General features: G+C 57.6%; 2 protein-coding genes across 5 annotated transcripts; both read left to right on the top strand.

Annotated features, from left to right (window-relative positions):
• Positions 1 to 2,603: 2,603 nt before the first annotated feature.
• Positions 2,604 to 6,054, top strand: LOC127393559 (pepsin B-like). Of its 2 annotated transcripts, none has more exons than XM_051638744.1 (9): positions 2,604 to 2,659; positions 2,762 to 2,912; positions 3,393 to 3,510; positions 3,781 to 3,899; positions 4,577 to 4,776; positions 4,967 to 5,074; positions 5,152 to 5,296; positions 5,561 to 5,659; positions 5,902 to 6,054. In XM_051638744.1, the coding sequence occupies exons 1-9, from the start codon at positions 2,604 to 2,606 to the stop codon at positions 6,052 to 6,054; spliced, it is 1,149 nt and encodes a 382-aa protein (XP_051494704.1). The 2 variants fall into 2 exon arrangements, with proteins under 2 accessions (XP_051494704.1, XP_051494703.1); XM_051638743.1 differs by having other exon boundaries at positions 4,952 to 5,074.
• Positions 6,055 to 7,278: 1,224 nt separating this feature from the next.
• Positions 7,279 to 23,355, top strand: TFEB (transcription factor EB). 3 transcript variants are annotated; one of them, XM_051638940.1, is made up of 9 exons: positions 7,279 to 7,492; positions 18,607 to 18,851; positions 18,941 to 19,195; positions 19,304 to 19,384; positions 20,023 to 20,143; positions 20,304 to 20,360; positions 20,781 to 20,856; positions 21,014 to 21,161; positions 21,470 to 23,355. In XM_051638940.1, exons 2-9 carry the CDS (start codon positions 18,657 to 18,659, stop codon positions 21,902 to 21,904), a joined length of 1,368 nt encoding a protein of 455 aa, XP_051494900.1. In that variant the 5' UTR covers positions 7,279 to 7,492; positions 18,607 to 18,656; the 3' UTR covers positions 21,905 to 23,355. The 3 variants fall into 3 exon arrangements, with proteins under 3 accessions (XP_051494900.1, XP_051494898.1, XP_051494901.1); XM_051638938.1 differs by lacking the exon at positions 7,279 to 7,492 and adding an exon at positions 11,881 to 12,302; XM_051638941.1 differs by lacking the exon at positions 7,279 to 7,492 and adding an exon at positions 15,361 to 15,461.
• The last annotated feature ends 1,709 nt before the right edge of the window (positions 23,356 to 25,064 follow it).

Genomic DNA, 25,064 nt, shown 5'->3' with positions numbered 1-25,064 from the left:
GTCTCAACCTGCATTTATAGTGAATGATTGAGCTCCTGCCTGGGGGTGCCTCTGCTGGATGCAGCAGCTCAGCTCACAGCCTGATGGGTGCAGGGATGGGAGTGACCAGCCCTTCCCACACCTGTGCCAGGGTAGCTCCTGGTGCCACCAGCTCTCCCAAGCCCTTGAGTATGAAGATGCCCCCCTGCCTGTCCCCTCTCCCAGGCTTGTGTAACTCAGCTGGGGGCTGCAGGTTTTGAGTGTCTGAAAGCTGGCAGGTGCCATCCCCTCAGTCCTGGGTTCCGCCTTTGGGCCTGATTGCACCCTACTTCTGTCCTTCATGTCCTCAAAGAGGGACAAGCCCAGAACAAGGGTCCCAAACTTGATTCCTGAAAGGGTTTTGCTTTCCAGGCAAAAAGCACCACACGCCAGGCTGTGGTGCCGGGGATGGGGACACTGAAATGTCACTGGGGTTGGTCTTAAACACAACCACAGCTCTGGGGACAGGAGTTCCCCCAGGAATTCCCCAAAAAGCCAGTTCTGCTCCGTGCCATCAGGTAATGGTGCATAGCTGGTAATGTCCCTGATGGGCTCAGTCACTTCAGGGGGATGCTCAGCACCTACTCAGGCAAATGCAGCACTCACCAGAGCTGGTGGCCATTGCTTTGCTTGCAGCTTGTGGTGACCTTGGAGTGACCGTGGGGACATGCTGTCCTTTCTCTTGCTGCTGCTGGCAGGGCTGAACTGATGGCTCTGCCCAGCTGAGGATAAAGCCACAGGGCTGGTCCGTCCCCACCTCTGTCCCTCTTGCTGGGCATCAGGAAACCTCCTCAGAGGTGCATGTGGGAAGGCACTAATCTTCCCTGTAGCTGGAGAAGGTTTAACAAAGTCCTGTGATTAAGGCAGAGCGGGAATATGGGGTCAGATCAGGTGAGCCATGCCATCCACATGACCCCTAAACCCTGAAGTGGGGCTATTCAGGCAGGTAAAACAACATCCAGAATATTGGGAATCATGGTCCGTGGCTGAAGGGGATGGGGAACACCTTGGCCAGGGAAGGCTCGGGTAACACTGCTCTTTCCTGGGATCCAGACTTGTTTCTTAGAAGTTCTTCCTCATTGGAACTCATTATCAGATATATTAATAGCTCTGTCATTTCACCAGAGGAAGGACACAAACTCCTCTGTGCTTTCTGTCAAAATATTGACACAGGCTGAGCACAGCGAGACGGAGATGAGCCAGGCAGGGAGAGCAGGGAAGGGCATTTCTTCTCCCCTATAAAATGGGGAGGTTTCTGAGAGCTGAAGCTGCTCTGGCAGCAGTGGTGGCAGGAAGGGCCAGGCAAATGCTGACCATGTGTCTGCTGCTCTTTGCTCTTCCCTTTGCTCCCTGCAGGATCCTTCTGAGCAGGGGCAGATCCATCAGGATGTGATGGAGGAGGAAGGGGTGCAGGGGGGTTTCCTGAGCCACTGCAGGCTTAAAGCACTGATCTGCCACCAATTCATGCTTGTCTCAAGTTTTCCATGGGATATGAGGCTGCCAGGCTGGTGGGGATGTGGGGACAGTGACTGTTCCCTGGTGATGATATGTGGCAGAGTTTCTGCAGGTGGTGAGTGCCCAGGCTTTGGGGTCTGAAGCTGAGCAGCACCCTTGGGGGACCAGATGCCAGGACGGGTGCTCGGTGACCTGGCAGGGTTGGTAGCACATTCCCAGGAGGAGGAAACGGTCTCCCAGGACTAAAAATCACTGGGAAACAAATTCCTGAATACCCCACCACACACACCCCCCAGCTCACCTGCCTGGATAGGATGAGCATCACTCAGAGTGTCCTGGAGACATCACTTCTAACACCCCAGACATGTGCCCTGAGCATCCTCAGTGTAACTGACAGTGACAATGAACTGCAGCAAATCAAAGTGGCTGTTGGAGATGGCTGAGTGGTTTCACTGGGAAGGTAAAAAAGGCCTTTCAGGGCTTCTCTGTTGAGCTGCCCCCATCTCAGCTTCCTTGGGGGCTACTAGCAGAGCTGGAGGGCAGGGAAGGGTGGAATGACAAAGGACAAATGCCTGAAGAGAGATATTTTTTGGGAGTATGTGCTGGTTCCTGGTGAGCTAGGAGCTGAGCTGAAAAACCACCCTCCCTGTCTCCTGGTAGTTGTGTTGAGGGGTTTGGATGTAAAAGTCTTTACACTTGGATGAAAGAAATCCTGCTGGCCCGTGGCACTTCCTGCCTGGACGGGTGAAAGAGGAACCAGCATCCTAGATTTCCATTTGCCATGAAGGGTGTGTTTTGCCTTTGTTTTCTGGAATGATCAAGCTGGTGCTGAAGGCAGGAGAAAACACTTGAGCTTCTTGTTAACAATAGAATTTTGCTTCTTATCAGATGCCACATATTTGGTCTCTGTATCACAGGTACTGGCCAATCTGTTAGTGCCCAAACAGCCGGGTAAGGAGGGGAAATCAGGGCGGCTGCAGCGATAAACCCACCGCAAGCGTTGGTGTTGGGTGGGTGCAGAGATAGAGGGAAGGGGTGTCTGGAGCAGGGGCTGGGCTGGGCTCCTGCCTATAAACACTCTGCCCTGGCTGAGGTGAGGAGGTGCCATGGAGCCACCAGCACCCAGGGCCATGTGGTGGCTGCTGCTGGCCCTGCTCTGCCTCCAGCTTGGGGAGGGGATGGTGAGGTGAGTCCCGGGCTGGGTGTGAGGGTGCAGGGACGTGGGGTGCACACAGGGAAGGGGCTGTTCAGCCCCTCAGCATCTTGCTGCCATCTCCATCCTGTGCAGGATCCCCCTGAGGAAAGGCAGGTCCTTGCGGGAGGTGATGAGAGAGAAAGGGGTGCCAGAGGGATTCCTGAAGGACCCCAGAGGGGATCCTGGTAGGAAATACCAGCTCATTAACGCTGTGGCTTATGAACCACTAACAAACTACCTGGATGTAAGTATCAGAGCTTTTCCTCCCTCCTCTGAGCCACCCAGCTCCAGTTTTTGGGGATGGCCTCCTCCTTTCCCACAGGAAGATCCACAGCAGGGGCTCAGCTCTATCCCTGCACTGGGCAGGGCAGGATTTGCTCTCCTTGTAGCCCGGCTCTGAGGGCTGGGAGATGTTGGGAGACAAAGAGGCACCATGTCTTGCCTTGAATTGATTTATCAGAAAAAGCAGAGTTTGATGGTTACAGGGCAGATCTACTACTCCTGGCCTTGCTGCTCACTTCACCATGTCACAAGCCAAACACTGCTCCTTTCTGTGCTTTTACCTGCCCTGGACACACTCAGGGAATACGGGTTCTTCCTTCAGCCCCTCAGCAGTTTGGGTGTCTCAGCTACCAGAGGGCAGAGAGCTGAAAACTCATTAAAAAAAACCAAACAACCAAACCCCAGGAAGAAACAGAAATCCACCCCCTGCTCTTCTTCATAGTCCTTCTACTTCGGGGAGATCAGCATTGGCACCCCCCCTCAAAACTTCCTGGTGCTCTTCGACACCGGCTCTGCCAACCTGTGGGTTCCCTCCACCTACTGCCAGACCCCAGCCTGTGGTGAGCATCCTTGGGGACACAGTGGGGCTGGGGGGGTGCTCCCCACTAAATGGCAATTCTCCAACAGCCCTTGCATGATCTGGGCTGGTGCTCTGAGAGGGAAATCAGGTAGAGTCACTGGGGGAGGCTGGTTTGGAGAGCAGGGCTGGTTTTAGATGGCCCCTTCCCTGGGAAGCCCCTTGCTGGGGTCTTCTGCCTGGGTGGGATCCAGGGATGCTGAACCACACAGGGAGGATGTAACCCCGGGCCTGTCATTTTCTCTCCATGCAGAAGATCATGCCAGGTTCAACTCCAGCCTGTCGTCCACCTTCTCAGGCACTGATGTGACCTACACCCTCAGCTACGGGTTCGGTGACCTGTCGGTGGCCTTAGGGTACGACACGGTGACAGTAAGTGACTGTTGACGTGTTGCTGCAATCAGGGTGTGAAGTGACTGGGGTTGTGATCAGTCCAATTCAGTTAAAAATTTAGGGAGTGGCTGAAAGGACCTTTTTATTTTGGACAATACTGCCTGGATCTCCCATGTTCATGGAGTCTCACCGTAAATTGATGCTACAAACAAGCTCAGTCTGAGTCCTCTGGGCTGCTCGTCACTGCTTGGGGTTAAGGGATATTTTTGGCCTTAAATATTTGTTTCTTTACACTGCTGGCTGAGCTTTGTCATCACAGGGCATACGAAATACCTTATTGTGAGACTAGCAGAAGTGTGATTTTAACCTAATTTGACTGAGTCAAAAGGGTTTTGTGGCTATTTTTAGGAAATAATAAGGGTGATGGGACAAAGACTATGAGCCAGGCTGCTCCCAACTCCATCTCTTATCTGTGATGTGGAAGAGTTCAGCACCTCCCAGTGCAAATGTATCTTCAGGATACATTCTTCCTGACCACCCCTGTCTCTCCCAAAACCTCCTCTCTGGGATGGTGCTGTCAAGGGGGATGTCCACAACCCTGATATAGAATCATAGAATGGTTTAAGTTGGAAAAGACCTTTAAGTTTATCGAGTCCAACCATTACCCCACCATTGCCAAGTCCCCACATCTCCCAGCATCTTTCATCTCCCTCTAGATCCAGAACATCATCATCAGGAACCAGGAGTTTGGCCTGAGCCTGGATGAGCCCAGCAGACCCTTTTACTACCTGGACTTCGATGGGATTTTGGGCATGTCTTACCCAGGCGTTGGTATTGAGGGCTACAACACGCTGATGCAGAACATGCTGCAGCAGAACCAGCTTGAGGAACCCATCTTCAGCTTCTACTACTCACGGTGAGACCTCTCATGACAGGCCTCTCTCTCTTGCATAGCCACAGCCTGGATCCATCCTTCTCTGCATCCACCCTCCATCCACAGGTTCTCCCCACGCGCCGGTTGCTACCCTGCTTTCTCCTGAGCAGCCTGCCTGATCTGGGGGTTAATCCTGTGCCTTTCTGTGTCTTTCCAGCAACCCGACCTATAGTTACGGTGGAGAAGTCATCCTTGGAGGGGTTGACCCCCAGCTGTACTCTGGGGAGGTTTTGTGGGCTCCTGTGGTCCAGGAATTGTACTGGAAGATTGGGATTGAGGAGTAAGTGCTGTGGCTCAGAGGGGGTCTCAGAGGGGGGGGTTAAACTTTTCTGATGCCTTTTCTGCTGCTCTCTCCAGGTTCTCCATCGGGCCATCAGCCACTGGCTGGTGCAGCCAAGGCTGTCATGGCATTGTGGACACCGGGACGTTCCTGCTGACCATCCCAGGACAATTCATGTTAACCTTCCTGCAGGCACTGGGTGCGGAGGAGAGTGACCAAGGGGTAAGCGGGAAGGACACCCTGCTGAGCATCTCTGGACCGAAACATCCCACCAGAAACAGCACTGCACTGCAGTGGTGCATCTCCCCCTGCAGTGGTGGACAACAAAAATAATTCTTCCTAATGTGATAAACCCAGTGAGCACAGCCCTGCCACAGCCAGAGCTGTGCTGACACTTGAGGAGCATGGCTGGGATTACAGCCAGGGGATGGAGGGTCCCCAGCCCCAGGGTCCTGACCCCTCTGTCCCTCTTTGCTTCTTTTGCAGTTCGTCGTTGACTGTGGCAGTGTCCCCACCATGCCCACTCTCTACTTTGCCATCAGTGGAGCTCAGTTACCGCTGCCCCCCTCTGTCTATGTCTTAAATGTAGGTGTGAGTTCCTCATCCCCAACACGAGTTTGCCACCGTGGGGCACTTTTCCCCAGGAGAAAGTCAGAGCTTCTTTTCAAACACAAAGCAGCCCCAGCGCTGAATTGCCCAGCATCCCACTTCGTGGTGCTCTTGCGTGTGATTATGAGAGTCTAATCCTGCTCCCAAAGCAGCCATGGGCAGCACACATCTCCTGCAGTCCTCACCAGCACTGAAATTTGCTCTTTTTCCCCCAACAGAACGATGGTGTTTGCACTGTTGGGGTCGAGAGCACGTACGTGCCCTCTGCCAGCGGCCAGCCACTCTGGATCCTCGGGAACATCTTCCTCCGGCAGTGGTACTCCATCTTTGACATGGCCAACAACAGAGTGGGCTTTGCCCTCTCAGTTTAGGGATGCTGAGCATCCCCCCGGGAGTAATTTGTCACCTTGGACCCATGTATGGTGACCAGTAGTCTCCAAATCTCCTGTAGTGAATAAAGGGCTGCAAATCCAACTGTCTGGTGGTTCGACTGGCTGTGGCTGAGCAGGGGCTGGCACAGCTCTTCTGCATGAGACAACAAGGTGTGATTTTATGCTCGAGGTTCCAGGCACTGTCTGGGCTCTCAGATGTGCGTGGAGCCTTTGGATTTCTGGCAGTAACAAAGCTGGGGTTGCCTTTTTGACTGGGACCCCTGCTGGGGCTGGCTGGGAAATGGGGATGACAGAGCCAGGCACCTCCATCTCCCATCTGTGCTGGGGAAGAGTTCAGCCCCTCTCAGCGCAAATTTACCTTCAGGACCTTCTTTCCTGTCTCTCCCCAAAAACTCCCTCCTGGGATAGACATCGAATCAGTTAGTGCAGTTTTACCTTAGTGACCTCGGCGACTCCAGAGCTGAGCTGGTGCAGTCGCTGGAGGCTTCAGGAACCAGTTTGGAGCAGGATGTGCAGAGACGTGGAGCCGCGTGTGAACGGCTCCTGGTCTGGGGGGATTGCCCACGCGAATTTGCACATCAACTGGGGACGGAAAAGTTTCCTGCCAGGACACTCTGGCTGAGGGAAAACGCCCCGGTTTTGCTCTCGGGGGGTAAAGCTCTTCATGGCTGCAGCCTGGGAAGGACGTGGGATGAGAGGGCACGGGGTGCAGTGCCTGGGACACGGATGTGTCCAAAGCAAGTGCAAGAAGCGGCGTGATCCTGGTGCAAGGGGCTGTAAAACCCTCGTGCAAGGGGCGGCGTGATCCTGGTGCAAGGGGCTGTAAAACCCTCGTGCAAGGGGCTGCGTGATCCTGGTGCAAGGGGCTGTAAAACTCTCGTGCAAGGGGCGGCGTGATCCTGGTGCAAGGGGCTGTAAAACCCTCGTGCCTGGGGCTGCACGCTCCTGGTGCGAGGAGCTGCACGCTCCTGGTGCAAGAGGCCGCAGGGCCCGTGTACAGTTCTGCCTTCACCCCCCTTCTGGCACCCACCCTCCCGGGGTTCCGGGGGTGGAAAACCCCATTTTTGGAGAGGAAATCAGCAAAGCCAAACGGCTGCTGTGGCCGAGGCGGGGACTACAAGTCCCGGCAGGCTCGGGCAGCCCTGCCCCGCTCCGGACTACAGCTCCCGGCGTACGGCGGGGCGGGCCTGGCCGTGCCGTGCCCTGCCGTACTGTACCGTACCGGGCCGTACCGTACCGGGCCATACCGGGCCGGGCGGGCAGTGCTGCCCTCCCTCGGCGCCGAAGCAGCGGGACCGGGTCGAGCGGTGCCGAACGGAGTCAAGCGAAGCCGAACCGAGTCGGGCCGAGCGGAGCGGAGCCGAACGGAGCCACTTCGTTCCCTTCGGCGTTTCCCTCGTCCCCCCGCAGCCGCCGGGTGAGTGTGAGGGGTCCTGGGGGGGCTCCCTCGGGTCGGCCCCACTCTGGAGGGGGGGGGGTGTTGGGTGTCCCCAGCTCCGCTCCTGCCCCATCCCGGGGCGTTTTGAAGTCGTGGCCGCGGGGTTGTTGCTTCCCCCCTCCCTTTCGCTGTAAATAATAGCGACCCCCCCATTCCCCCCCCGGAGCGCCCCTCGCTTGCAGGAGGTTCCAGCCGGGCCGGGGCTGCGGCTGCTCGCGGCGCTGTCGGGTTGGGGGGGGGGGGGGAGGCGTCGGGGGTCTCCAGCAGCTCGGCCAGGTACCCCCTCCGAGGGTCCGAGGGGCTGCGAGTCTCCCGGCAGCCGGAGGGGACTTGCCCGGGTCTCCTTTCCCAGCGTAACCCTCCCCCCTCCCGCACCCTTTACTCCACGGGTGGGGAAACTGAGGCACGGATGTACCAGCCCTCGGCGCTGACACCCGGAGCGCTGGGTTTGCTCGGGGGTTTCCCTGCACCCCTCACTGGGACCGGGTAGAAAACCCTCCCGGTGTTGGGGGCAGGGGGTTCTCCCCGGCGAGCTGCCACCCCCTCAGCCCTGTGGTTTTTGGGGTCTGCATAAGACGGTAAGAGTTGGGGTTCCCCATGTCACATGGCTTTTTTGGGGCTGCTTTTGGAAACCCCCCCCCCCAGCTTGTAACCCGCTTCTCTGGGGCAGCAAGAGTTTGGCGGGGGTGTAGGACGGGGCTGGCCTTAACCTGTTAATTATATTCATGAATTAATTGCGAAGCAGGAAGGATTACGCCAGCCCTCATGCCCCTGCCCTCTAAAGCTTCAGTGAGTCAGATGATGGGGAAATTTCCTTACCAAAAAAAAAAAAGAAAAAGAAAAGAAGGGAGAAAATATGGTGGTTATTGTCGTGCTCCTCTAACATAAATAAATAAGCCCGTGCAAGTGCGGGGACAAGCGGGGCCTGTTTCCAGGAATCGCGGCGCTTCTGCGCGTTCCTGGCCCTGGGGGGAGTTTGTGATTCTTTTTTATGTAACAGCAGAGAGTGAAGCAGACAGCGAAGGTGTGGAGGCTGGGGGGTGTTTTATTTTCTTACCACCCCCCCCCCCCCCGCCCCGTCCCCTGCCATGTTTGCTCGGCTTCATGCACGGCTGCTCCTCCGGCCGGGGGAGGAGGAGGAGGAGGAGGGAGCAGAGCTGGTTTCTCCCTGCTCTGGGTGCCGGTGGCAGCGGAGCCTGCGCTTACCTGCTGCCGGGGGATCCGGCAGGGAAACCCGTGCCAGGGCCGGTGGGTTTTTGGGAACTGGGCAGCAGGAGTTGAGAAACCACCGGATTTAGGCTGTAGGAGGGAAGGGGTGTGTGTGTGTGTGTGTGTGGATGGCTGCGGTGGGTGGCACATGGTGACCCCCCCGTGTGCGGAGGGGAGCCGGCATGTTTTCCAAAGGGATGCTGGGTTTGCCTCCCGAGGGATGATGCTGGCTTTGCCTCCTGTCCTTATCAGTAGGAAACTGCTCCGGGGTGGGGCTGCTTGCAACGGGGCGCCTCCAGCATCCGGGTGTTTGGGATGGAGGTTGTGTTTCCAGCCAGGTCTTTTATTTCTTTTTCCACGCTCCGCGGCGCCGAGTTTATGGCACGTGTGTGCCTGGTCCCCCGTCCTTCCTACCCCCTCCCCCCCCCCACCACATCCCTCCCCCGTCCTGCCACCGCTTTTGCCGTGACGAGGTTCTCCCTGTTTGCCGGTTTTCGGCGGTGCCGTGGGCAGCGGGAACAGCCCTGCGTGCGCAGCGACAAAGTGATGAATCATCGGAGCAAGGGGGACATTTCCAGGGCTGAGGGTGGGGTGGCCGTGGAGCCGGACAGCCCTGCAGGGAAGCAAAACAGCCGCTGCAGGGAAATGGGGCTGGAAAGGCCAGGCTGGGGGAGCCCCCCACGCCCCCCCCCCAAAAAAAAACCATCAACAACACCCAACCCCACGTGCACCAAGGGCAGAAATGCCCTTTGGGCTCCCTGTGGTGCTCCCTGTATCGTGGGATGCTGGGGGGGCTGATGTTGTGATGGCAGGGGGGAATCTCAGCCTTGGATCACTGATTTTCCCTCCTTTCCTTTGGGCTGCGGGTGGATGCTTGGGAGGGACGGAGCTGTCCCGGCGCTGGGCATGGCTTATCCCTGCCAGGGCAGGCACCCGGAGTTTCTGGCTTGGTTATTTTTTTGGGAGGGGACCTCCTGCACCCACCGAAAGGGAGCCATTTCGTAACTGCCCTGCACGGGGTTATCCCGTGCCCCTGGGTCAAAGAGGAACAGGGATGAGGGGAAGCGACTTGCCAGGGTGGATGCAGCACAGCAGTGTCCCCAGCGTGGGCGATGCAGCCTGGCAGTGCCACCTCACTGCTGGCACGTCCCCATGGCAGCATCCTGGCATCCTGTGGCTGCAGCCTGCACCGGTGTTGACCTGTGGCAGCCGTTCCGTGTCAGCTTCCTCAACCCCACGCTTTGCTGTGAGGGGTTTTCAGGGCTCTTGGCAGCCCCAGGAGCCAGCGCTGGGGCTCAGTAAAAAGAGCAGAGGCTGCTCGGAGGGCGATGTGTCTGTTGTCACCATGCCATGCAGGCTTCAGCCCTGTGGGTGTCCCGTGAGCCTGGGAGCTGGTGTGGTCCTGGTGTGAAGGTGGTTGGGGTGCATCACCCCCTGCAGCTGGTGATTCCTGGGGTGACCCATGGTCGTTGTCACCCTCGCAGCTGAAGCAAGGGAAGGGGCTGGCAGTTTAATGCTTGGAGGGACGAAAAGGATGATGATCTCTTCTTGGACATGCAGACAGGAAATATGTGCTCATCTTTCCCCCCCCCCCAACACTGGTGTGTCCAGAAAAAAACCTCACTGGTTGCCCCTGGTTCACTGCAAGATCGTGCCCCGCCGCAAGGTTGGTGCCTGGCACTTGGGTTTTGGTCCGAGGTGGTTTTCCTTGTGGATTTGCGTGCGTGTAGGGTCCCACAACGTGGAGGCTGAGCCCTGTGCTCTGGGATGAACTCCAGTTCCTGCTCCTCGCCTTCCGGGGACACCCATGCATTGGCTGGAGCTGGTGCATTGCTGGGAAAACCAGGAATGACGGGAGGGATCCCGGCGCCGATGTGGGCTCAGGTCCTGTCCAGCTGATGCTGACAGCTGTCTTTCAAAAAGCCCTTCCCCAAACATCTTCCCCCTCACTCTGCTGATCAAACAGGCAGTGGGACAGAGCTATAAATATTAAATTGGAAAAAAAAAAAAGAGGAAAGAAACCACACGATTTTCCTGCGGGCGGAGGAAGAGTGTGCAGGGGCCAAGCCCTGAGCGACAGAGGCTGGAAGATGCCTGCTTGGAAAGACCTTGCCAGGAGCAGTTTGGGGGATTGGATCCAGCCTGGGAGGATGGTGTGGGGCCACATCCTGGCTGCTGGGAGCTTGTGCTGTGCTGTGGATTTGTAGGAGGGAGGCAGAGCTCCACAGCCCCCTGAGGAAGAGGGGATGCTCCACAGGGAGTTCAGGAGGTGTTTTGGGGAAGTAGGTGCTGTGGGGCTGGGAGCACGGAGGTGAGCATCGTGGTGGGGCCCAGGGGATTTGCAGCAGGCAGTGAGTGGCTTTGCCTGGATGGAGTAACTTAGGAAGGGTTCAAGGTCTTTCAGAGACACATCCTGCTGCCCCACAGTCCCTACAGTGTATGCAGGGAGGCTGTGCCATCTTATTTTTAAAGGCTCTTCTAAGAATTGCTCTGGGGGTTTTTGTCACCCCTCCTACAAGTGCATTCGACTCCAAACAAATTCCCCATGCCCTGTCTGCTTATATCCCTCCTTTAGTTAAATTGGTGCAACTTTCTTTCTGGATAAACCTGAAACTCCTAGGCAACATCCTTCCCTGCCACGCACAGTATTAAGGAAAGTGATTTACTCCTGGTATAAATGGTTGGGAAACCGAAAGTTTCCCATCACCTGGCTCAGCCCCTTCCCCTCTGCTCTGCTCAGCATTATTTGGGGACTCCACTTTGGTTGTAAATTCTTCTTTCAGTGCATGGATGAACCTCCAGTGCAGTTTGTGCAGCTGCTGCAGTAGCACCCAGGTGCCAAAATCAGTAGGCCTGAGGGGACACCCGACCTAGGCACCTTCAGGCCCCCCTGTGTGGCATCAGGAGCAAGCAGAGGGGCTGTGGGTGCTCCTTGGCACAGGGGCTGGGCTGGGACACCTTGGTGGCGATGAGCTTGGGGACAGGCAGGGGAGTTTTGGGAGCCTCAGGGACAACCTAGGGTAGCAGCTCTGGCTCTCGCCCAGGCTGTTTCCTTGGGATTTTGGGAGTGGGAAGTTTTTTAAGAGGAAGCTAGGAGGGGGCTGTGGCTGGGTTGGGTTGGGCTGGGCTGGGGGAGTGGGGTCTGCAGCCACCCAGCACACAGGGAGTGTTTCCATGCTCCTGGCTTGCCACCTCTGCAGGAGGAGGGGAATTCGGGTGCCAGCAGGCTCAGTGCTGGCTGCAGCTCCCACCTTATCTGCGGCAGGGTGGGTGCCACTCTCAGCTCCACCACACTCCTCGGGGACTGCTCCAAGCTCAGGGCAGGCGAGGATCCCAGCCTGGAGAAAGCCCAGCCCGGTGGGAAAAAAACCTCTTGGGGTTCCTCCGTGGTCAAACCGGTGTAACTCGTGCCGGGGAGGCGGCAGCACCCGGAGTGAGGATCTGACCCAGTTGCAGCGGCACCGTGCCAGGGCAGGGGCTGGATTGGCAGTGGGGGCTCCCGAGAGCTGCGTTTGACCTTCACGGAGCAGGAAAGCGCCGGGCTGAGCCGGGGGGGAGAGGAGAAGCCTCCCCTCCACGGGTAAGCAGTGATGGTTGAGTGCTCCCCAGGGCATGAGAGGTGCTGCTGGGGCTGGGATGGTGGCGGGGAGAGTCCCAGGGCTGTTTGGGAGGACAGTTCCCAGGCTGTTCCAAACTTGTTTATTCTCGGGGATGGGGAACAGCTGTGGCTCCCATGGACGGGGCGGCCGCAGCGCTGGGGCTGCCGGCCATGGTACAGTTACATGAAATCTGCCTTCTGAGAAGCGTCCTGGCTGGGTGCTGGGGGCTGGACACGGCATATTTATAAATATTACCTCCTTCCAGCAGCACGGGGCCGTGGAGGGAGGGAGGAGGGATGGGGGCGGTCTCTGGCAGCAGGGAGGGGGGCACGGGGTGGCCTCTGTCACCTCGCACCTTCTGTTTGTGGCAAGTGGCACCATGAACTTGGCACGCATGGACTTCAAGGGCTGGTTTTGCTGAGCATCTGCGTTTTCTGGGGTGGTTTCTGGGATTTTGGGGCAAGTGGTGCCTCTAAATCCCAGCGCCGCGGTGCAATCCGTCCTCCCTGCTGGAACTAAGCGGGGGGCCAGGGCTGGTGCTGTCTTGCCAGTTCCCCTTATTGCTCATTTATGCAGTTATTTAAAAAAGAACCCAACACCCACATTGCCTGGAGTCAGCCCGCAGTGGAGCAGGATGGAGTTTGCTCTTTGGCCATGGGTTGTGCTCAGGGCCAAGATGTTTTCTGAGGCGAGGGGGACACGGAGTGGCTGCCTGTCCTACCCCGCCAGTGCTGCTGGGGCCCCTCCAAGGTCACCCTGCTCCTCTCCTCGCCTCCCCGCTGAAAGGTGGACACGATACGGGGCTGATTAATCACTCAGCCCGTGGTGGTGCTGGGCTGTGGCCACCCGTCCTCTCCCAAGGAACGTCCTTCTGCCTGTTCACACTTTTATTTTTAATTGCTGCTGCCGGGCAGGGGGCAGAGAGGAGGGCAGGAGCTCGTGGGCTCGGGCTGTTTGCGCCGGCGGGCTGTGAATTCCCCAGGCGGTCAGTCAGACAGTGATGTTTCAATCAAGGCTCCTGCACCACACCAAAATCACCCTGTGGAAAGGGCTTTTGCTCCAGTTTGGAGCAGCTGTGGAAGCAGGATCTGCTTCTTCACCATGGTGGGGTCCTAGGAGTCCCCCAGGCCCCTGCTCTGGAGGCTGCACCTAGACCTGACCCATGGGCACCAGCCTTAACACACTGTGCCTGGCCAAGGTGACGGTGTCCATGCTGACCCTCAGTTGTCACTGGGCAGAGGGGCTTCTTGGGGTGAAGGAGAGGCTTTTGGTGGAAATGGAGATGTGTTGGATCAAGCCTGTGTATTATTAACCCCACAACAGCTGCCATGCACAGGTGGGCTCTTGTAAACATACCTTGGCACCTCCAGAACCAGGGGGCTTTTTTACAGACCCCTTTTATTCTGCCCTGGGAACAACACTGTGACAAGGGACACTCAGCCCTGGCTCTTGGTACCCAGGGACTGCTGCTTTTCCCTTCCTGACACCTCCCTGATGGGTCAAGCTTACCTGGGGCAGTTTGGGGTCCTGCTGCCATACAAGACTTGTATTAATGTTTTTACTCTGCTGGATACCTTTGCTGCTTCCAGGAGCAGTATTTAACACATGGAAGGGAAAACATTTGGCCTCTGACCCAGGCGCCTGTTAACAACACCACGGTCCACGTTTCTGAGATGCCGGGGCTAAAAACAGTCCCGGTGACTCAGTCTCTCACTGGCTTTGTCAACTGACCCTGCCTTTTATTTGCCAAGTCCCTCCGCCTTCTCCTTGTCCCTTTTGGGGCTGCGTTCTCCCTGCCCAGGGAAGGCAACTCCGGATGGGGCTGGGGTGGCTCTGGGCACCCATATCCTGCCCAACCCATCTCCTGCCTGCTGGGTGGGTGGTGGGGAGGGCACTGTTGCTCTCTGGGGTTGGAAATGGGGCTGTCCTCTTCCTTTTCCCACCACCACATCCTCATGCCAGAGGGACATAGGGTGGAGGGGACCTCTGGAGCCTCTGGTCCAACCCCAAGCTTGCTCAGTGTTGGTGTTAGATTGGGGTCTCCAAGGATGGAGGTTGCTTTGTTGCCAGGGTTTGGTCACCCTCGTGTTGAGGATTCCCATCCTGATTCTCTGGGTCAGACCGTGTCCCACTGCCCCTTTCTGGGGCTGGATTCCATGTGCTGATGAAGATGAAGGACCTCGACCTTCTTCCCAGCTGGCGTTACTGGAATCCTGACGCTGGCATGGCACAAATCACCCCTGTGCTGGCCTTGCCAACTCAGTGTGCCCCAAGGGAGATGCTGCAGGGCCAGTCCCACCTGCGCAGGAGCCAGTGGGTGCCAGCCACATTGCTGGCAGGGCTGGCAGGGTGGCCCAGCGGAGCCTCACTGAACCAGCCCAGGGGAGCTTGGTCTGCTCAGGGTGGGCAGGGAGGTGCCATGGTGCCCTCATGGGACGGTGGCACACTCAGCACGGGTGCAAAGGGGACATGGTGTGAAGTAGGGTGTGTAGGGGGGTCCCCGGCACTGTGCCAGCTGCATTGGACATCACACAGACGTCCGTATTATCTCCTGGCTTTGCCACTGCCACCCTGGCTGGTGCCTGCCAGCACTGGCATCGCTGTCCTGGTGGGGATCAGCTGTGGGTGCCCGAGGGACCCCGTGTGCTGCCCGGCAGTGTGTGGGGCTGGATCAGGCTGCAGTGCTGGTCCTTTCTGCATCCACTCTGGGTGAAGGATCCCTGCGTGCCACATCCCCCCGAGTGACAAGGGACAGCTTTTACCCCTCTGTGTATTTGCAGGGATGTCACTGCAGCTCCCGAGAGGAGACGATGGGACAGACCCAGCCTGGGCTCTGGAACCCCGGCGAGCCCGGTTGCGGTGGCTGCATCTATTTTTGCCCCCCTTTTTCTCGGCTCGACTGCGAACTCCTGTGTCGCAGCGAGAAAAACAAGCGGGTTTGGAGGGTTTTTTCTGCAACTTCCCCCCCCAGCCCCCTGCACCCCGCCTGGTTGCTGCCGCATTAAAAGCAGGGTCCTGAAAATGAGGAACCGCAGGGCCGGCGCAGGAGCCGGGCTGGCCCCGGCGAGGAGCACTGAGGAGCTGCCACCTGCTGATCCTGGCACCCGGAGGCCCCCCTGGCCCCTCTATCCTATACCAAGGTAACCCCAGCCCCATCATCTTCCCTCCCCACACAGGGGGTGGCAGCTGAGCCTGTCCCTGGGCACCCATGGGGTGGTGGGTTTGCGGGTGGCAGGTTGGGGGCTGTGGGAGCAGATCTCAATCAAATACCACCAAGCTCCCGGCTGCCTGGACCCAGCCAGCTGCTGCCTGCCCTGAAACGGCAGTGGGTGCTTCACCCTGCCCGGGCTGGGGTGCCCTGGGGGCCCCTTTGCTCGCTGCCCCATGTCTACCTCCCCACCATTTAAAAATTAAAAACGAGGAAGGAAGGCTCAGCGGGCGCTTGCTGCCGGTAGCACAAAGTGGAGCTGTTTTCACTTCTTTCTTCTCCCTTTCTGCTGCTCTCTTGGTTATCAGTGAGAGGCCCAGAGCAGTGGGTAGGTGGGTGGTGGGCCCCCCCCCGGCTCCCCTCCTTCCCTGGGGGGTCCCTGCTCCCAGCACTGGAACCAGCTCAAGCCACTGTTTGATTTTTCCACTCATAAACGGCCACGATCGACCGGGATATAAACACGTGAGGGAGCGGGACTGGGCAGATGGCTCTTCAGTGCAATGAGTTTGGTGGTTCTCAGCTGCATCTCCAGCGCTGAGTGGGGGCATCGCTCCCCTCTTCTCCCTCCAGCTTTCCAGGGGATGGGCAGGGGATATGTTTTATTTGCTCTCTATGAGTGTGTGTGCCTGTGTGTCTCAGGCAGGACAGGCAGCATGGGTGCCTCGTCCCCCTGGGCAAGAGGGTAACGTGATCCCCCTGTATTTTGCTGGGGCTAAATCTGGAAACTGCCTTAGAGCAGCTTTTATTTCTAACCCCCACCTGGGCGCAGCTAAGTGTGCTCGGGGAGGACATGGTGGGGCACTGCGTGGGCACAGGGACAGCAGTTTGGGGACAGTGCTGTGGCTCTGGGTGTTTTGTCCCTTTGTGGTGGCACTTTTTAAACTTATTTGCAGCCCACGTTACTCCCATGGGGACAGGGGACAGTTCGGGGCCATCCAAAGCCCTGCCTGGAGACACGTGAGGATCAGGGTGGCTCTGGGTGCCACTAAGGATCCTCTGGCTGTGCCACCTCCCAGTGCCACCCCAGGGTGGGGGGAGCGTGTTGGTCTGTTGATGAAATAACACTCCCAGAGGAAAAGCAAGGAAGGTCCAGAAATAACCGTGTCGCTAAATAGCAGCAGAGATATTTTGGAGGGAGATGAATTCCTGGCTCTGGCCCTGAGCCTTGTCCTGGCCCCTCTGCCCTTCCCTCTCTTCCCTGCCCCTGGCACAGGGATGGCTCTGACAGCAGGAGAGGCACTGGATGTGCTTGTTCCGGGATGCTAACATCTTTCACCTTCTTAGGAATAACAGGTGTCCCAGATGGAGCCACCATCCCACGTGCTTTATTTTTGACCGCCTGGACCAAGGGACTGCAGGAGGTGTCCCCAGGGTGGGATGTGACCCCCGGGGTGGGGTGCTGACTGGGTCCCCATCCTTTCCCACTGCCACCCTCCTGCCAAGGCTGACTCAGAGCGAAAGCAGAAGCTGCTTGGCATTTTGGGGGGTGGGGGGGAAGCCAAGCAGAACCAAGCGGGTTATTTTAAACCTGACCTAATTCCCTACCCCCTTTCCTTATCAGGCCCAGCTCTGGCCACCCTTCCCCATCCTTGCCCTTGGCAGCTCCACTTCCTGGGACATTCCCAGGGGAGAGGGCAGTGCTTTCAATTCTCCCTACCCCTGTTTCCTATAAGGAGAGGTCCTGTAGCCAGGCAGGTTGGTGGGACTGGGGGTGAGTGGGTGCTGTGCTGTGTGTTGCTACACCTTGGCACTCTTGCCACGGCACCTTCCTGCCCTTCCTGAGATAAGGGTTTTTCAAAGCACAGCCAATCCTTCCATGCCACCACGGCTCATCCTATCTCCTTGCAGCTCTTGGAGGCTTTTCCTCCCACCCTGCCCTTCACATGTGGGGTCTTTACATCCCCCGTGTGCATCAGCTGTGGTTTATCCCCCTTCAGCCTTGTTTTTATCCACTGTGGGCTCTCCCTGGCATCGCTGGGTCCTTCTCCAGGGCTCAGCTTTGCTCATCTCAGGCATCCCCCTGTGTTCTCCTCTAAGGCCGTTCACAGCTTAACGAAGCTCCGATTGATAACTGTCCCAGGCTTCTCTGCTCCCATCCCCTTTCAGACAGTCCACCATGTCTAATTAATTACCTTCTTCTTGCTGTTCAAGAACTGGCTCTTGATCCATGTAATCGTATTTCTGTCCATGCTGGCTTGACTTAATTTTCCCCTTAGGATATTGTGTGGCACCGAGTATCGGACACGTCACCCACAGCCCGGTGTGTTGCATCTGTTGTGGCCCCTTTGTCTGCAGTTACGTGTTGTATTTAAATACAAAACCCCTCCAGATTTGGTTGGTTATGCTGCCATGGGCCAAAGCCCAGTTTTTTAGCTCCTGCCTGTTCCCCTGGCAGCATTTGCTTGGGGTCCTGTGCTCCATTTGCCCTCCCACCCTGCAGATGCTGTGGTCCAGACCCCCATCCTGCGCAGCGTCTCCCGCATCCCAGCCCTGGGTGGGAATGCAGCCCGTTGGAAAACCATCGTTGTGCCCCAGGGAGCCTGGGTAGGGCAGGTCCCCTCAGCCCTCCCTGGGCCACCATCCCCTTTGTACGGGGGGAACAAGGGCTGGTCTGTGTGGTGTGGGGGCCTCGCACGCCTGCCCCCGCCTCCGCGCTCGCGTGCCGGCCCCGCACAGAAGCCGCGTTGTTCGCCCCATGCTGGAGCTGAGGTTTCTCGGGGCAGCCGGGCAGAGGGTGGAAGCCTGTCTCCGGCTCCTGGCACCCGCCGGCCTTTTCTTCCTGCTCTTGCCTTGCTTTCGATCCCGGGATTTGGTTTTTCCCAGCCCCTTCTTGCTTTGCTCCGGTGTTTCGGAAGTTGGTGGCTCAAAGCTGAACCCGGCGGTGCGTGAGTCCATGTTCGCTGGGTGCGGGGTCCCAGCTGCTCCCTGTCCTCCTTGTCCCCCAGACTCATCCATCTGGCATTGGGGTGATCATCCTGGCTTAGTTACCAGCCAGTATGGGGAGCTTCTTCCTCCCCATGCCTCAGTTTCCCCACTGCAAAAGAGACTGTTCCTGATGTGCCGTGTCCTCCTCCCAGGGTCACCTTTGTGCCTGGTGGGCTCCCACGTCCCACCCCCCTGGAGCACCATGGCGTCCCGCATCGGTCTGAGGATGGAGCTGATGAAGCAGCAGGCACAGCAGGAGGCTGAGAGGGAGAGGGTGCAGCAGCAGATGATGATGAACTACATGCAGCAGCAGCGGATGCCTGTGGCCTCCACCCCAGCCATCAACACCCCCGTCCACTACCAGTCCCCACCACCCGTGCCTGGAGAGGTCCTCAAGGTACAGTGCTGAGGGTGTCCTCTCCCAACCCAAGGCCAAGGGGGTGTGGAAGACCCCTCAGGGGTCTCTGATGGTTTTTCTCCTTGCAGGTCCAGTCCTACCTGGAGAACCCCACTACATACCACCTGCAGAAGTCGCGGGATAAGAAGGTTCAGGCTTATCTCTCTGAAACCTACGGGAACAAGTTTGCTGCCCACGTCAGCCCCGTCAGCCACTCTCCCAAGCCACCTCCTGCTGCCTCCCCTGGTGTCCGACCCAGCCATGTCCTGTCCTCCTCGGCGGGCAACAGTGCACCCAACAGCCCCATGGCCATGCTCAACATTGGCTCCAACCCCGAGCGGGAGGTGAGGAGCTGCCACCAGGCTGCTGGGGGAGGCAAAGCTGCTGGGGGAGGCAAAACTGCTGGAAAGGGCCAAGGGATCCCATTGGCACTTTACTCCTTTCCCTTTCAGTTTGATGAGGTCATCGATGACATCATGCGCCTGGATGACGTTCTGGGCTATATGAACCCCGAAGTCCAGATGCCCAACACAGTGAGTCTCTGATGTGTGAGATCAGACTCTGTGCTTGCTGGGGATGGTGGTGGCACAGAGGTGACCTGTCCTCCTGTCACATCCTTGCAGCCATGCCTGGGTGCCAGCCCAACCCAGCCTCATCCCTGGGGCTGGGGTAAGGGAGGCAGCGAGATCTCCCTTCTGCGACTGCAAGAGCCAGTTCTTCAGCTTCTTTCCTTCTCTAATGGCACTTGGGAGCCCTTAAAAAAGTGGGAGAGATGGGAAAGGAGAACGGGGAGTGACCAAGTGTCTGCTCCAGAGCTGGGGGATGTTGATGCTGGGAGAGGTTTCCCAGCCAGAATCTCGCTCGGAGCAGCACCGAATCCGATCCTTACGGCAGCTTATGCCTCCCAGTGGGATTCATCCTGCCGAGCCCTTCTCGGATGTGATTCATCTGCCCTATTTTAGATGCTGGCCGTGGGAGGGGATCAGCTGTGCCCTTTGAAGTCCTGTTTTCTTTGCTGCCCTGATTATAGCTGTTTTAAGGGCTCAGGAGGACAATTACACCTGCCTGGGCCACGCAGTCGCATCCCAGAGGCCAAGCAGCTGGGCTTGAGCCCCGCTCCGGTGGCCCTGAATGGAGCTAACCCACCTGTCCCTGTCCCTCTGGTTTTCAGCTCCCAATGTCCAGCAGTCACATGAATGTCTATAGTGGGGACCCCCAGGTGACAGCCTCGCTCGTAGGTGTCACCAGCAGCTCCTGCCCTGCCGACCTCACTCAGAAGAGAGAGCTGACAGGTATGTCCCCATCCCTGGTGACAGCAAGTGCTGCCCTGTCCCTGTGGGTGGGGTGGGTGGTTCTGGGGGGTGCTGGGGTGCCTCAGTGCCAGCCTGGGATGCTGATGGGGTGAGATGCAGCCTTGTCCCCTCTGGGTGACATTGTGAGTCTCCATTGCAGATGCCGAGAGCCGGGCCCTGGCGAAAGAGCGCCAGAAGAAGGACAATCACAACCTGAGTGAGTTCAGTGCTTTCTCACTCCTGCAGCCCTTTCCCGGTCACTCTCCATCTTCTTTCTGAGCTGTGTCCCCCTTCCCATCCCACCTCACCCTCAGGGAATACCCCTTCCGTCCCCTGCCATGGCTCCCTCTTTCCCAGCTCTGCAAAGTATCCTCCGTGCAGGAGAGACCCTGTTGTCTTCCTCCTTAGCATGGGAGAAAGTCAGACCTCCTGGGGTGATGGACAGGAGCAAAGTGCCAAAGGGTTGGCCCCAGAGGTTTCTCATCCTGAGGCTCCCAACTCTGGAGGGTCTGGCTGGGACATGATGGTGGGTCCCAGCCCCATGAGCCAGGAGCAGCAGCATGGCCAGTGGGGTCCGTGGGACATCAGGCCTCTCCTGCCACTTCCTCACCATCATCCCTCTCTTCTCACCCTGCAGTTGAGAGACGGCGAAGGTTTAACATCAATGACCGCATCAAAGAGCTGGGGATGCTGATCCCCAAGGCCAATGACCTGTAGGTATCCATGGTTTCTGTGGGGCTGGGATAACTCTGGATCTCGTGGCCTTGCTCAACGCTGGGCCCCAGGGCAGAGGGGCCTTTTGGTGGAGCAGGGGTGAGGGGACACGTTGCTGGCACACAGGTGACAATCTTTCTCCACCCTGCACGGCAGAGACGTGCGCTGGAACAAAGGCACAATCCTGAAGGCGTCTGTGGACTACATCAAGAGGATGCAGAAGGACCTGCAGAGGTCACGAGACCTGGAGAATCACTCGCGGCGTCTGGAGATGACGAATAAGCAGCTGCTGCTCCGCATCCAGGTGAGCTTCCCTGTGCTCTTCCTTCCCTCTGCTTGGCTCCAGCCCCACGAGCAGCTTGTCCCTGCCACGTCGAGGGGCCCCTCTTATGGCTGTTGAGCCACCAGGAACAAAGTCTTCAGACAAACCAGATGTCTGAGGTTCAGGTCACAACAGCAAGTGTTGTTGGGCTTTGCATGGGTCACCATTTTCCATCCTTCATCTCTTCCATGGGCTGCTTCCCTCTGAACTCTGTGGTCCCTCTGTCCCTGCCACCTCCGGAATACCCATGTGCCATGTGCGACCAAAGGCCTCCTGTTCTCTGTTGGCAGGAGCTGGAGATGCAGGCACGTGTCCATGGGCTGCCCACCTCCTCACCCTCGGGTGTCAACGTGGCCGAGCTGGCTCAGCAGGTGGTCAAGCAAGAAGCCAGTGGGGACGAGGGGACACTGGAGCCACTGCTGCCACCCCTGGACCCCGAATCGCAGCCAACACTGCCTCCTCCACCCCAATCTCCTTACCACCAGCTGGACTTTACCCACAGCCTGAGCTTCGACGATGGCTCTCAAGGCTTCCCGGACAGCCTGGAGCCCGGCCACAGTGCTTCCTTCCCATCCCTATCCAAGAAGGAGCTGGACTTGATGCTGATGCAGGACACCATGCTGCCCCTGGCCTCCGACCCCTTGTTCTCAGCCATGTCCCCGGAGGCCTCCAAGGCCAGCAGTCGCCGCAGCAGCTTCAGCATGGAGGATACAGACATGCTGTGACAAGGAGCTGCTCCGACGCTGGGGCTGAGGACTGGACCTTCAGGTTTGGTTAGTGAAGTTACAGGGTGCTCTTCCTGCAGGAGGAGCTCGTCCTGCCACGCACTTGAGTCTACGTAGGAGACCTTTTCTCTATGCAACAGGGGGCTGGTCAAGGCTCGCCAGGTACCACCATGTCTTTCTCAAGCTTTGTTTTGCCAGGAGCTGGAGCAGACCTTCTTGGCTTGCTGTGGCGTTGGCCTGACTGCAGATTCCCCAGCCCGGGAGTGTGATTTCGGCTGCTTTGCCTTTCAGCAAAACCCTCCCAGATCAAAACCCCTTCCCCAGGGTGCTGGCTCAGAGCCAGAGCAGGCAGGAGCCTTCAAGTCCCTGGCAGGAGAAGGATGATGCTCAGAGCTTTTTGTCTGGCTTTTGCTGCCTCCTTGCCCACGTCCCCCCTGAGTCTTCCCCAGCAGTGGCCTCCAAGCCCCATGGATACTTCACAGTGCCAAGTCCTTCATGGTTCCTCCTTCCCCAGCACACCTGCTGCCTCCCTGGGTCGCAGGGCAGGAGAGAGAAGAGTTGTTAATTGGAGCAAATTAATCCACAGGGCACAAGGGGTGTTGTCTGAGTTGGGTTTGAGGCTGTGGATTTGGGTCAGCATTGAGGGCTTCCAAAACAGCCAGGATGGGGTGTTTGATGCTCAACCCTTCGCTGTGACCCTGACTTTGCTGGGGGATCTGCTCTTGGAGCTTGGTAGCACCCACCACCCCAGAACCTCTCTGGACAAGGGCTGCATGTGCTGGGTGACCTTCAGCCTCCCTGGAGCCATCCCTGCAGATCCCCAGAACACCAAGGCCCTGCTCTTCAGGTGGAAGGATAAAGGAATTTTTCACTTTTTTGGAGGGAATGCTTGTTGAAAACACATCTCACGTCTTAGCATCAAGGTCCAGGCTGTGGCTGGGGACCAGGAGATGGTTTGCACCAATTGCCAAAAGCTGCCACTCTCTGCCTTTGGCTGGTGGGGTTTCTCTTCCCAGTGTCACCAGCTCATTCCCCAGTGAGGACAGCTTGGTGACAGGGACCTGCTTTGGGCTCTGCATCATCTGCCTCTTCAGCCTGACTGGTGGCTGGGAGGGAGCTGGGCAGGGGAGGAAGATGCTGTTCCTGGGGAAAATACAGTAGAAATTGGTTGTAAAGCCTGAAGGGGAGCACAGGGAGGGTTGGGGAGAGGAAACCCCTTTTGTGACCCTGCACAGCTTCACCCCCCTGGGTGTGGGAGCTGTGGGATGGGAGCCCAAGCAGAGATGGGGGTCACTGGTTGCTCCCCATCCTGGACCAAGGTTGGAGGTTGTTGTGGGGTTGGGATTGCAAGGGGGAAGCTGCCCAGGAGGGATGAGTGTGCTGGATTTGGGATTGCCTGGTGGGGGACAGCCCTGGTGCCCCCCTCAGGAGATGCCTGTCAGATGTGAGGGTGGGGGGAAGTGTAGAAGGTGGGGAGGAGAGGGGGGAAGGAAGAGGGAGGACACGTCAGAGGGGTCCTGGGGCAGGGCAGGCACTGGCCGTGGCCCTGCAGGGGTGCAGGAGGGGAGGTTGGAGAGAGGGGCACCAGGCTGTGCTGGTGGGTTTGGGGCTGTTTCACCCCAGAAGTTCACAGGTGGCCTTGGCATCCTTCCTGCCCTGCCATTAGTGCCTGAAAAGAGAACACCCCCCCAGGCAGGGCAGCAGCACCCAGTGCTGGGTACCTCTAGGTGTGGGTGATCTGTGGGTCTGCAGACACCAGAGGGGGGGTTGCGTGGGTCCTTTGGGGTGGGTGTATGAAACCCCCAGAGGTTTGGGATGATCCTGGCTATAAGGGGGTTGTGCTGGGCCCTTGCTGGTGGTACCAGGCCCATGGGGGGGCTGGCTGGGGCATGTACCCCCTCTGCACCAGCTCCTGGCACTGGCAGGCAAAGGAGCATCCGCTGTGCAGCACGAAACACGAGTAAACAGTTGTGGATTATTATTATTATTATTTTTTAATCTTTGGGGGGGTTTTGTTTGTTTTTCTTTTTTTTTTTTTTAATGCACTGTGCTCTGATTAAAAAATTTTACTACTGTTTTATAAATAAATGTATAAAAGAATGAACTGGAATGGAAGAAGAATCATTAAAATATATTTATTTACAACATCCCAGAGTGTGGCAGCCTGGGCTGTTTCTTCTCATCCTGGAGGAGAGAGGGTGGTGGAGCTGGAAGCAGCTGAAGCTGTTTTGCCCCTAATAAGACCACAGCTGTGCCCAGAGGTCTGGGCTACAAGAGCATCCCCATCTCATGGGGAACTGCCCTGGATTTGGGGGGCTGCTGGGTTTTTTATTGGAGGAAAGCCTGGCTGAGTAGAGGGGCAAGCACTGATGTTCCTCTCATTGAGCTCATCCCAGGGTGCTTTAGGGTCTTCAGGGTCCCCATCCCTCTGGAAGCTTCAGGTGGGTGGGTCCACTATTCCCAGCCCTGAGCACAGGTGGGATGTGGGAGGTGCTAATGGCTTAATTGGAACCAGGCTTGGCCCATTAATTAGTAGTAGTTAAAAGGCCCCGGAGAGGAGAGGTGGAAGGAGCTGTTGTCTCTGGGGCCCAGTGTGGTGCTGGAGTGGAGCAGGTTCCTGCTGGTCTGTGCTGGGTGAAGAGCTGTCCTAGGAGCTCAGGTGTGTGTCCTGCTTGTTGGGTGGCCTGAGGGGTGGGCTTCACTTCCCCCTCCTTACTGCTGGGACTGGCTGGGTATCACCCTTGGGTGCTTCAAAACCCTTCTGGGGGAGCCCAGACCCCTGGTACAGGCAGTCTTGTGGGGCAGGGTATTCCCCAGGTCCTGCTTGCAAACCTGCTGCAGGCTGGGGACACTCCTGCCCAGCACAAAAACTGGGAAAAAACATGTTTGGAAAGTCTCCTGCTGTTGGGCTGGATGAGGGGGGGCTGAGACCCTGCCTGGCAAAACTCATCACATGCCACGTTTGCAGCCCCTGTCAGTGCTTGTGTGTGTGGAGCCACGTGCCAGGATCCTGCTGTCCCTTTGCTCCCCTCTGTGATGGTGTTAGACACACACACACACAAGAGAGAAGAAGAAGAATTAAAAAAAAGAAAGAAAATCCACCTTAAAATAGACTTCCCAGGATGGAAAATCACAGGGGCTAATCTTGGAAACTTTATTA

Source organism: Apus apus, chromosome 23 (assembly GCF_020740795.1).
Source record: "Apus apus isolate bApuApu2 chromosome 23, bApuApu2.pri.cur, whole genome shotgun sequence".
Lineage (NCBI taxonomy): Eukaryota > Metazoa > Chordata > Aves > Apodiformes > Apodidae > Apus > Apus apus.
This window is presented reverse-complemented; position numbering and strand designations above follow the sequence as displayed.